The 12,855-nt window shown below is 47.4% G+C and overlaps 1 protein-coding gene across 1 annotated transcript in view; it reads left to right on the top strand.

Annotated features, from left to right (window-relative positions):
* Snta1 (syntrophin alpha 1) overlaps window positions 1-10,104 on the top strand; it is a 33,703-nt gene extending 23,599 nt beyond the window's left edge. The window contains exons 3-8 of the mRNA XM_004630818.1: window positions 1,564-1,771; window positions 6,006-6,213; window positions 6,345-6,475; window positions 8,327-8,523; window positions 9,176-9,363; window positions 9,468-10,104. Coding sequence (XP_004630875.1) covers window positions 1,564-1,771; window positions 6,006-6,213; window positions 6,345-6,475; window positions 8,327-8,523; window positions 9,176-9,363; window positions 9,468-9,560 — 1,025 coding nt within the window. The 3' untranslated portion in view covers window positions 9,561-10,104. The remainder of the gene's footprint in view (window positions 1-1,563; window positions 1,772-6,005; window positions 6,214-6,344; window positions 6,476-8,326; window positions 8,524-9,175; window positions 9,364-9,467) is intronic.
* The last annotated feature ends 2,751 nt before the right edge of the window (window positions 10,105-12,855 follow it).

Genomic DNA, 12,855 nt, shown 5'->3' with positions numbered 1-12,855 from the left:
GCTTATTCCACTGAGCCATCTCCCCAGCCCTCTATTGTACATTTTGGAGCTTATTTACTCTTTCAGTTTCTTACATGTGAGTCTGATTTCTTTCACTTGTAAGTATGGTCTCTAGTTGTATCCACTTACTTATAAAAGCTTTGAGTTTATCTTTTATAGCTGAGTAGAACTCTATTGTATAAAAATACCACATCTTTTTATCCATTCTTTGGATGATGGGTATTCGGGTTGTTTCCAAATTATAGCTATTACAAATTATGCTGCTATAAACCTGAGTGCATACATATTGTTGTGATATGATGTTTTTAACACTTCTTGGAAAATACCCAGAGGGGAAATAGCTGGGTCAGACGGTATCTCTAATCCTAGTTTTCTGGGGAATCACCACACTGATTTTCACAGTGGTTGAACCAGTCTATACTCCCACCAATAGTGAAGAAGAGTTCCCCCCAACACACAGCCCCTGTAGCATTTATTATTGGTTGATTTATTTTTCTTTCTTTTTTAATAAATTATTTTATGTTAGGCTCCTCTTTTTTTCTTTTTCATTTATGTATTTGGTATAGGGTCTCACTGTGCAGCTTGGACTCATAGTGATCTGTCTGTTTACAGCCTCCCAAGCACTGGGATTACAGGTGTGCGCCACCAGTCTTCCCCGACTCAAGTCATTGGCTCATTGCACCCTGGGGGCAGGGCTGGCACAGCATGCGGGATTGGGGATCAAACTCTGGTCCCTGGGCTTGCCAAAGCAGGAGCTTAGTCTGCTGAGCTGTCTCACTGGCCCTATTGGTTAATTTCTTTTTTGTTGTTCTGTTTTATTTATTATTTGCTTTTTATTAATTTTAATGAGAAAAAAAGATAAAATAGCAATGAAACAGTTTCAAAACAGGCTAGTAGGACAGTTACAATAATTAATACATTGCATATTGTTGTGTTTGTAGTAGTTATTCAGAGGACAAGATGCAGACATGATATCTTGGCTAATCAATATTAATACAAACCTTTCTTCTCATTGAACTAAGAGAAAGTAGCTGTATATCTATCCTAACTATCTCATGTATACTGATTTCTGGATAATAACCATTCTTACTGGGATGAGATGGAGCCTCAGGGGTGTTATAATTTGCATCTCTCAAATGACCGATGATTCAACTCCTCTTTGTCGATGAGCATGAAGGGAAAGAACAGTGGCAGACCTGTCACATGTCTTGGTTTCCACCTCAGTGCTCCTTCCCTACCTTGTGGTAGCTGTTGTCTATTCTCTATAAGCAGCCATGCGGAAAGTCCAGGCTCCTCCACCTACTTGTCTAGAACTTAGTCACTTGGCCACACCTTGCTGCAGAGGAGGCTGGGAAGTATAGTCTGTCTTCTGGGTGGCCGTGTGTCCATGATCCAAGGGGAGAGTGAATGGATATTGGTAGGCATCAGGTATTTCCTACCACGCTACCATGCCAGAGGCTTTGTTTTAGGATATCATAGTGATACTGGACCTAAATTAAACTCTTAATTAACTTGTTACAATTGTGCTACACAGTAGTAACTGCTGACCTCTCTTTTGACCAGTCAAGTACATGAAGGAGGTTTCCCCGTATTTCAAGAACTCTGCCGGTGGGACCTCGGTCGGCTGGGACTCACCTCCTACCTCACCACCTCTTCAGCGGCAGCCTTCCTCCCCTGGTTCCCAACCCCGCCACCTCAGTGAGGCCAAGCATGTGCCCTTGAAGATGGCCTATGTCTCAAGAAGGTGCACCCCCTCTGACCCAGAGCCCAGGTAAGGCTGGGGTGGGAGGCTGCTCAGATGCTCAGATGCCCTGGTGTTAGGTGGTGGGATGAAAGGAAAGATGCCTGGTTGTATAAATGACAGGCACAATGCCAGCACATAGTAGGTACTTAAGAAATAAGCAGACTGAATGCCTGTGGAAAGTTATAGATGATAATGTGCTTCATTTCTCACTTCCTCCTCTTGGTTTAGGGAGGAGCCCTGGGTTTTCCTCACTGATCTTAAGGTTGTTGGGTTCAGTCATCCCCTCAAGCTGACTTGGTGGGTGAAGGTCTTGAGATGTCTGGTACCATTTGGGTCAGGGACACAGAAGGTTACTATCTTTCACAATTGATGCCCATGATGAATGTAATCCTTATGTTCTACAAATAGGTACTAATAAAAATAAAAAATTGAAATTAAAAAAAACCCAGTTCATTAATAATGTCAGTACCTAACATTTAGTGAGTGCTAACTCCATATCCAGCATAAGTCATGTAATTCACAGGCAAATTGCGTTTAACTCTCATGGTGGCCCTAAGAGCAAAGTCCCATTTTTCACTCCCACTTTATAGTTGATAACAGAGAAATCACACAGAATGGGTGGTACTTGCCTCATTCCAGATATCTTTCTGCTTGAGAACTTGTAGGTACTCCAGTAATGGTGGTGGTTAAGTGGAATCTAAGTTGGTCAAGAAGGGTATGTGGGGCTAGGTTGTTGTGTACATGGCATATGCATAAGAGGCTTGAGTTGGGGGTCCTAGTTACAGCCTAGGTTCAGTGGCAGGCTAGAGTACAACATTGTCCGGGAGGACTGGTGAATGTCCAGCATCTAACCCCCCTATCCCCCTTGAAGCCGTGTACCTGTCTGCCCCATGAGGGAAGAACTGGTGATTTGAACTCCAGAGGCTGATGCTGGAGGGTTGTGAGTTCTAGGCCAGCCTGAACTATATAGTGATATCTTGTTTTACAAGAAAAAAATGCCAGTTGTGGTGGTGCACCCCTATAATCCCTTAGGGAGGCTGAGGCTGGAAGATCCCAATATTGAGTCCAGCCTAAGCAACTTAGTGAGACCCTGTCTGAAGATAAAAAAGGGCTGGGAAATGTGGCTGTCAGTGTTAAGAGTATCCTAGATTTTCTTTCTAGTACAGTAGAGGGAAAAATTGTGGTTCACAGGTCACTTACAGGTGAACCATTGAAGGGGTCTTTGTGCTGGGTGAAGATGAGGTGGTTTTAGTCCTTTCAGAGACTCATAAAACCTTAAGATTCCCACTTGATCCCAGACATTACTCAAAGCATGTGTGTGCATGTGTTTCTCTGTGTGTACTCATGTACATGATATGTCCCTTCTGCCACATTTCATTTGTTGAATTAAAATGTAAGGTCCAAGAGAGGAGAAGTAAACTTTACCTTTTGGTGGGAGAAGTGGCATGTGCATAGGGCCAGATATAATTGAAGGAGCTCATCTTTGGGTACTAATTACCACAAGTAGGAAAGTCTTGCCTTTCATTTGACGGGTTCACCCCTCCAGACATTTCTATGTGTCACAGGTCAGAACTGGGTCACACAGGAGTGTAACTCAGTGAAAGCATGTTTGTTGTACATGTGAGTCTCTAAGTCTCATCTCCTGCACTGCAAAAAACAAAAACAAAAATCATCCTTCTGGTCTTCTGAGTTCTGATCAGAATCTCCCAAACAGAAGAGCTGAAGCTGATGTGGTGCTTCTCTCATAGGTGACATCTCTGAGCCTTTCCTATCTCTTCCCATAAGCCATTCCCAAAACCTTGTAATCCACATGATCAGGTTTAGCCACAGCAATGACCCCACTTCTCTGGTACCAAATTCTGTCTCAGTTATTCTTCTCTTATTGCTGGGACAATACCCGACACTCAAAAGGAAGGAAGGAAGGAAAGGTTTATTTAGCTCACAGTTACTGGAGGTTTCAGTCCGTACTCAGCTGGCTCCAAGGCAGAGCAGCACAGGGCAGGGAGCAACTTTTCATGGCGGTGGCAAAGAGCAAGAGCAAAGGGAGAGGCAGCAGCTCAGGTAGCTAGCTGGCCTCTCTCCACTCCTTACATTGTAATGCCAATTATCCACCCCAGGACAGGTGCAGCATCCACACCTACAATAATCACAAGCTCCAGGGGCTGGTGAGATGGCTCAGTGGTCTAAAGCACCTACTTAGAACAAGCTAAGCTAAGCAAAGCACAGGGACTGCGGTTCAATCCCCCAGCACCACATGCCAGCCAGCCCCGCCCCCTGGTGGGCTGAGCTGGCCACACACAAAATAAATAAATAAATAAATAAATATTTAAAAAAAAATAATCACAAGCTCCAGAAGCTGCCCCATGACTTCAAGAGGCTTTGGGGGGACCCTAGACGCAAACCATAACACACGGCCAGCACTAACTGCTAAGGGAAGCTGGGAATTCAAACATTTTGCTTTCTAGTTCTGTAATAGAGGAAGGCAGAAGTAAAGGCATAAGAAATAAGTTTTGTCCCAGACACAGTAGTGCAGGCCTGTAATCCCAGCACTCAGGAGTCTGAAGCGGGAGGATCACCACAAATTTGAAGGCAGCCTAAACTGGCCAGGGAGACCCTGTCTCAAAACAACAATGGAAGACCACTGGGTCAGGGAGATAGCTCAGTGGCATAAGTGCCTCCCTAGCAAGTATCAGGTCCTGAGTTTGATCCCTGGTGAAAAAAAAAAAAAAAAAAAAAAAAAAAAAAAAAAGGAAGATCACTATGAGTCCTAACTATGTAGTGACACCCTGTACCAAATACATAAACAACAACAACAAAAGGGTTTTGTGAATGTGAATCATCCTGCAGTTTCTGCCCTACTCTGTCGACTATAGTAATGCCAAAGTGTCAGGTGTGGCACCTCAGCCCTGAGAGGCTAAGGCAGGAGGATGGAAAATTGGAGCCTAGACTGGGCAATATATGACTTGGTCAGACCCTGTCTCACAATAAAAAAAAAAAAAATAAAGAAAGGATGGGGATGTATGTAGTTCAGTACAAAATCCCCAGAACTGGGGAGAAAAGTAAACAAAACCAAAACAAAAAGAAATGTAGGGCTGGGAAATTGGAGGTCTAAGTGCCAAGACTGCCTGGCAAGTGCAAGGTACCAGGTTCTATCCCCAGCACCATATGCTGTGTTGGGCTGGGGTGGTGGGGGGACAATGATGACAGTGAGATGGTGGTGATGACTGGGTGCGGCGGTGCACATCTGTAATCTCAGTGCTGGGGAGGCGGGACAGGACGATCACTATGACTTTGAGCTGTGCAGCAAGACCGTGTACCAAATAAATAAATAAATAAATAAATAAATAAATAAATAAATAAATAAATAAGAAATGTCAAAGGGGAATGACTCATTCGTCCCCCAGAGAACACTGCAAAACTCAGACATGGCTCCTATTGGTAACTCCCTGAAACTCTCCATCACACTTGCCTATGGGGTCTTTTTTTTTTTTTTTTGCTTATGGGGTCTTTTATCTCTACCTTTCTTTATCTCTATTCCATTCCCTCAGTTATTTATTTATTTATTTATTTATTTATTTATTTTTATGTATCTTTTTGAGACAGGGTTTCCCTATGCAGTTCAGGCTGGTTTTGAGCACTCTTTCTAGCCCAGGTTGGTCTCAAACTTACAACAATCCTCCTCCCTCAGCTTCCTGAGTGCTGGAATTACAGAGGTGGTATGCCACCATGCCCAGCTTCTTCATCTCTTTATTATATAAATTAATTTGATGTCCCCTCTTTTTGGGGAAGTCTTTGAGACAGGATCTCACTATGTAGTTCAGATTGGCCTTGAACTCAAATCAGTCCTCCTGCTCCAGCCTCCCAAGTGCTAGGATTATAGGGGTGCACTATCATGGCTGGTCTTTCCCTTTTAGTAATAGATGAATTAGATTGGCTCTATGCAACCAAATTTTCCTTAGAAACTGAGAGGAAAGGGCATGATGAAACTTCACACAGTGATCATTTGGGTGCCTAGTGAATGTTTGAGTATATAAATATCTGTGTGTATAGCATATGTGTGTATTTGTCCTTGTCCCTTGTCTCTAGGCCCCATGAGGACCCCACACTGGCTGAGCCCTAGCAGTGGGCAGTCTCCTCCCGCCCTCAGGGCTGTCTCCTGTGGCTTCTAGTGCAGCTGAGGGTGGTGTTTCTTAGGCTGGATTTTGGGCATGGGCAGCTACAGCTCAGCGATGGGCTCCACCTGCCTCGTGTGTACCTGCAGGTACCTGGAGATCTGTGCAGCAGATGGCCAAGACATGCTCTTCCTGAGGGCCAAGGATGAAGCTAGTGCAAGGTCATGGGCAGCTGCCATCCATGCCCAGATCAGCACTCTGATGCCCTGGGTCAAGGACGAGCTGCAAGCGCTGCTGTCAGCTGCCGGCACAGCTGGGAACCAGGACATCAAGCAGATTGGCTGGTTGACTGAACAGGTGCCTGCTGGGTCCCCTGCCTTTCCTCCCTTGGAACTGGCCTATCCCAAGTGCCTCTCATCATCATACTCCCCCTGGCCCTCTGACCTCTCCCTTCCCTACTCCTCTTACTGCTCTTTTGCCTTCTGCAGCTACCCAGTGGGGCCCCAGCCCCCACCCTGGCCCTGCTGACTGAAAAGGAGCTGCTCCTCTACAGTGGTCTCCCCCAGACCCGGGAGGCCCTGAGTCGGCCAGCCCACACTGCCCCGCTCATCGCCACCAGGTACCCATGGCCAAGGCTCATGTCTCATTAAGGCTTGTGGGGAGAAGCTCCAGATGGGTCCCTGAAGCTACGAACTCATGCCCCAATCTGACCTCCTTAGGTTGGTCAGAAGTTCTTTCCCAGGTAATCTCTGGGCCTGTTTCCTCATCTGTAAAATGGGGGCACAAACAGAAGTTCCCATTAGTCACTTATCCACTGACACATGGTCCAAGGGCACAGCTGACCCCAACAATCATGGCCCTTGGGGAAGAACCTAGTCTGGTGGGGGAGATATGCCTAGAAACAGCCATTATAGTTATAGAAGCCACTTACCTCTGTCATGCGTTGGGGTGATATTCTACCTAGACTTTGATGACTAGGAGAAGTTGGCTGTTAAGGGATGAGAGGATGAGGAGCTCACATAGAGAGTGCACCAGGTCACAGAGCTGAGTGGCTACAGCCAGATGGAAAATCCATGCAGGACCAGACTGGGAGTTGGCAAGGCCTGATCTTGAAGATCCCCTGCTTTTGGCTAAGAAATGCTAGCTTTCTCCTCCAGTGCTGAGGGGGTTCAGCTCAGGAGCTAGGTTACTCAGGTTGATTTTATTTATCTGTTGTGCTACTGAGGATTGAACCTATGGCCTCCTGCATTCCAGGCAAGTGCTGTACCACTCGGCCACAACTGCAGGCCCTCCAGGTTGTGTTTGAAGGGAGCCCTATAGCATGAAGAATGCACTGGGGCAGGGAAGGGCAACAGCTGGGAGGCTGCTGCAGTCACGCTGGAGAGGTGATGGGGCTGAGGGAGGAGCAGATGGAGAGGAAAAGCGGCATTTGCCATGGAACATTCACAGGCTTAGTGCTTGCCGGAGCATGAGGGCAAAGGAAGTGTCTTGCATGAGCAGGAGGTTTGGAGCTTGTCTGGGAGGTGGTGGGACTGGGAGTGGGGATGTAAAGGCAGAAGGCCAGAGCAAGATGCTGGGTCCGCTCCAAAGCATGTGAGGAATGGACAGGGAACTTGGCTAAGAAACCTGAGGACTTATGGGTCAGCAGCTCAGGGCTTTTCAGTGAGAGATTGGATGTCAGCCATGGCTTCCAAGGGATACTGAGAGGGAGGAAGCAGTGAGGAGCACAGAGGGCTAGGAGCTCAGAGGTCTGGTGCCCAGAGACAGGCAGCAAGCTCCTGAAGGCCACACAGCAGCTAACAGTCAAGCTACAGGGTCTGGGACCTTTGCTACTCACATCTCCTCAGCCTGTACTGGGTTCTAGTCCATGTGTCAGGGACCTGCTGGCTAGTGGGGTTAAGTAGGTCATGGATTGCCTATCTAATCAAGTACCTCATTAATTAATGAAGGTAATAAATGTTTATTCAGAATCTACTCTGTGTTAGACATGGTTTGAGTTACTGGTGATACAGTAGAGAACTAAATAAACAAAAATGTCTGCCTGTGGACATTCTAGTGAAAAAGCCAGCCAGAAACCAACAAAAAAGCTAATTTCTAGAATCATGGTGCAAAGTAAGGCTAGTAAGTGGCAAGGGTGCTATTTTAGACAGGGAGATCAGGGAAGGCCCACAGGAGATAACATTTGACAAAAATCAGAGGGAAGTAAGGGAGTGAACTGTGTAGATAATCAGGAAAAGCCTCTGAGCAGGAGCAGCATGTGTGAAGGGATGGGTGTATCGTGGTGACGACACTGCTTCAGCTGGAGCTAGGGGAGGGTGGCAGGAGATGTCTCCAGCTGAGTCAGTTTGTGCCCCCCTGCAAGTGCTGTCCCCATTGGGTGGTAGAGGATTCTCAGGTCACTGCCCCCCTTGACCAGGACTGTTTCCACTCCCGAGCAAGGCCTCATGCTTGTCCCTCTGCCCCCACCCAGGCTGGTACACTCAGGCCCCTCCAAGGGCTCGGTGCCCTATGACGCAGAGCTCTCTTTTGCGCTGCGCACGGGCACACGGCACGGCGTGGACACGCACCTGTTCAGTGTGGAGTCACCACAGGACCTGGCTGCCTGGACCCGGCAGCTGGTGGACGGCTGTCACCGTGCTGCCGAGGGTGTGCAGGAGGTGTCCACAGGTACGGTGGGTGGATCTGGGGTGCCTGTCTGGCAATGAGCCTCTTATCCACAGAGGTGTGTAAGCTTCCTTCTGTAGGGTGCATTGAAGGCCACTAGAGAATGCGTTTGGAATCCCCAGGCCTTTTTGTTTGGGATTGCATGGGCATTACAGGTCATGAGATTTTCTCCTGGGATCTTTCTTGCCTTGTTCTTGTGATTCTGCTGGTGATGATGTGAGAAGTGGCACTTGGGGTTGAGCTGAGGATGAAATAGGACAACCAGATAAATCTGAATCTCAGATAAACAATGAATACTTTTTTTGGTTTAAGTCTGCCTAAATTATTCACTGTTTACACGAAATTTAAATTTTAAGCAGCAACTCTGTAGGCCCTTAAGGTCTCCAGGGACTGCTTAGCAGGTTTCCCGGTGCCTTTGCGGGGGATGACCCTCCTGTGCCTGGCAGAGTTCATGCCATCCTTTTCTAGTGCGGTACTGCCGCAAGTGAGACTGAAAGTGGACCCAGGTCCTGTCTTTGTGAATTTTGGGGTGTAGGGATTCACTGCAGGGTGGGCCTAGGTGTCATGACAGATGAAGGGCCTCCCACTTGTGGGGAGCAGGTGGGGCCAGGAGGTGCGGTCGGTGGTCTCTGAGGTGCCCACGTCCCTCCTTCAGCCTGCACATGGAATGGCCGTCCCTGCAGCCTCTCCGTACACATTGACAAAGGCTTCACACTGTGGGCAGCTGAGCCAGGTGCAGCTCGAGCTGTGCTGTTTCGACAGCCCTTTGAGAAGCTGCAGATGTCCTCCGATGATGGTGCCAGTCTCCTTTTCCTGGACTTTGGGGGTGCTGAAGGCGAGATCGTAAGTGGAGGTGCACCTTTGTACCCTGGGTGTGTGTATGTGTGCTGTCCTGGAGACCAGCCTGGGGAGAGGGACCGTGACCTTTCTCTCCACCCACCCTGCAGCAGCTGGACCTGCACTCGTGTCCGAAAACCATTGTCTTCATCATCCACTCCTTCCTCTCGGCCAAAGTCACCCGCCTGGGGCTCTTGGCCTAGGAGTCACCAGATGCCCTAGGCAGGAAGAAGGGGTGTGCACTGGCCTGGCCTGGCCCTCTGCTGACTGCCTGCTCACGACTGGGCTGAGGGGAAGGAGAGGAGAGGAGCAAGGGCTTCAGAGATCCAGCCCCGGAGGGAGGCTGAGTTGGTCTTGGGGACCAGGACCCGGGATCCAGGATGCAGTGGACCCTGCCTGTGAGGGGCAGCCTTCCTGCTGCCCTCCTCCACCAGTGCCTTTTGCAGAGAGATATTTTGTGTACACAGAAGCCATTCCGAGCCTGGGACCTGCCCATGTGGGGGTCCTGACCCCCGCCCACTGCTGAGCTGCCAGGCCTCCCGGAGGCCATGAAGCCACCTCCTTGAGAGGCCCCATCTGAAGCTGGAGTCTCCTGGGTCAGCGGCAAGAGAAAGAAGAGGAGCCTTTCTGTTCACTTTCCCCTCCACTCACTGCCTTGGGACACTATGGTTCTCCTCTTCATCCCCTCTCTCCACCTCACTCTTAGGTAATAAATAGCCTGCGAGCACACAGGCAGATTGGCCAGTGTCTGTGGTTTGTGTCTTGGCCTTGGGACCTTGTGGTGGCCCCTGCAGTCAAGGTGAACCAGATCAAGGATTGGGGCCCCTCTCCCTGGAGAAGAAACTTTTTATTTTTGGTACCTGGAATCAAACTCAGGACCTTGTACTTGCCAGGCAGCCACTGGGCTGCTGAAGTATATCCTTGGCCTTTTGGAAAAAAAAATTTTTTTTTTATATCCTTCATTTCTTTATTTGGTAAAGGGTCTTGCTATGCAGCTTGGACTCATAGTGATCCTCCTGTCTCAGCTTCCCCAGTGCTGGGATTATAGACATGTGCCACCATGCCTGGCATGCAGGACCAGGGATTGAACCCCAGTCCTTGTGTTTGCCAGGCAAGTGCTTAGACTGCCAAGCTATTTCCCCAGCCTAGAAAAACAATTTAAGGGCTGGGGAAATGACTCAGTAGAATAAGTGCTTCCCTAGCAAGCACGAGGGCCTGAGTTCAATCCCGGGGGGGGGGGTTGGGGTGGGGCGTTGTGGGGAGAAAAGAAAGAAAAAAGAAAAGAAAAATAAAAACAATTTAACTGGGCTCAAAAGACACCTGTAATTTTAGGACTCGGGAGGATTGCCATGAGTTCAAGGTTAGCCTGGGCTAGTAGTGAGTTCAAAGCAAACCTAAGCTACATATGAGAACCCTTCTTAAAGAAAAAGGAAGTATACTGTTTATATATTTTAATATAGGGCTGGTGAGATGGCTCAGTGGTCTAAAGCACCTACTTAGAACAAACTAAGCTAAGCAAAGCACAGGGACCGCGGTTCAATCCCTCAGCACCACATGCCAGCCAGCCCCGCCCCCTGGTGGGCTGAGCTGGCCACACACACACTAAATAAATAAATAAAATTTATATTTTAATATAAATTACCCTTAATAGCAGTCTAAAAACCATAAAATATTATTTCTTAAGTTCTGTGGGCCAGACATTTGAGAAGGGCTAAACTGGGTCATTCTTGTTTCGGGTCTTTTACTGGTTAGAGTCAAAGTAACTACTGGGTGTAGTGGCACATGCCTGTAATCCCAACACTTAGGAGGCTGAGGCAGGAAGATCACTGTGAATTGGAGGCCAGCATGGGCTACACAGTGGGTTCAAGACCAAGCTGAGGGGTTGGGGAGATGGCTCAGTAGAATAAGGCACTTCCCTGGCAAGCACAAGGGTCTGAGTTCAATCCCTAGTTCTGAAAAAAAAAAAAAAAAAAGACCAGGCTAAAGGGGCCAGGGAGATGGCTCAGTAGAATAAGCACTTCTCTGGCAAGCGCAAGGGCCTGAATTCAATTCCCAGTTCCGCAAAAACAAACGAACAAACAAAGAAAATATGTAGACCAGGCTGAAGTACAATAGGCCCTGTCTCAAAAAACAAAAAAACCAAAATAAAACAGTAAAATGTTAAACATTCCTTCTTTTGTACTATATTTTTTGAAATACAGTGTATATTTTAAATCTACAGCATCTGTGGTGGCACGTGCCTGCAATCCTAGCAGGAGGCTGAAAACAGGAAGGATCACTATGAGTCTGATCTATGTAGTGAGACCCTGTAGACCCTGTACTAAATACAGAAAAAAAAAACAAAAAACCTACAGCATTTTTATTTAGATGCCAAATTTTCAATGGGATCACTTGATTTGTTTCTGTATCTTATAACATTTACAATTGAACAAAGTAGATTTACATACTGTGTTCTAAACATTGTAAAGTTCCGATAACTATTTATTTATTTATTTATTTATTTATTTATTTATTTATTTTGGCAGAACCAGGGATTTAACTCAGGCCCTTGCACTTGCCAGGGAAGCGCTTATACCACTGAACCACTTCCCCGGCCCCTATAATTAAGGTTCAAATCCCAGCTTTAAGTGGCTGGGGAGATGGCTCAGTAGAATAAGTGCTTCCCTGGCAAACGCAAAGGTCTGAGTTCAATCCCCCGTTCTGCCAAAAAAAAAAAAAAAAATCCCAGGTTTACCATTTACTGATCATGGTTTTTTTTTTTTTTTTTTTTTTTTTGGTGGAGTGGGAGGGCAGGTCCAGGAACCAAACTCAGGGCCTCATACTTGCCAGGCAGGCACTGCACCACCGAGCTAAATCCCTAGCTAACTTACTGTGTTTTAAATTAAAATTAAAATTAAATACAATTCCACTGGTTCACATTAGCTACATCGCAAGTGCTCAATTGCCACATGAAGCTCATGGCTTTTGAGGTGTACTGAGTAGTTCTATGTTTGATTTCTTTTTTGTTGAGATGGGGGTCTCACTATGTAATTTAGCCTGGCCTCCAACGCTTATAGCAGTCCTCCTGTCTCAGCCTCCTAAGTGCTGGGATTGCAGGTGTGCACTACCATGCCCAGCAGTAAGTAGTTCTAGTTGAACTTCATGGAAGAAGCCAGCACACATGGTCACCTGACAAGCTGGAGCCCCAGCTGGTTCTAAGGACCCAGCGACATTTCAACCTTGCTCCCCCATCAACCCGTCCAGGCATCTGTCTACGCACCTGTCAATCCACTGTCCCTCCAGCGCACACCTGCTTGGTGCTGACCCTTGAGGCCAGGAGGCCATGTGGCTGAGAGCAAGACTGGCAGGTCCCTATCCTCCAGGAGGAAACCCCTTAGAAGCTCCCACAATCGAGTGTGTGATTTCAATTGGGAAGAAGTGGCAAGTGCAGAGTCCAGTGGGACAAGGTGAGTGGGTGGGGCAGAGGGAGGTTTCTCAGGTGGAGACACTGAAGCAGAT

Source organism: Octodon degus, unplaced genomic scaffold, assembly GCF_000260255.1.
Source record: "Octodon degus isolate 3935 unplaced genomic scaffold, OctDeg1.0 scaffold00037, whole genome shotgun sequence".
Lineage (NCBI taxonomy): Eukaryota > Metazoa > Chordata > Mammalia > Rodentia > Octodontidae > Octodon > Octodon degus.
This window is presented reverse-complemented; position numbering and strand designations above follow the sequence as displayed.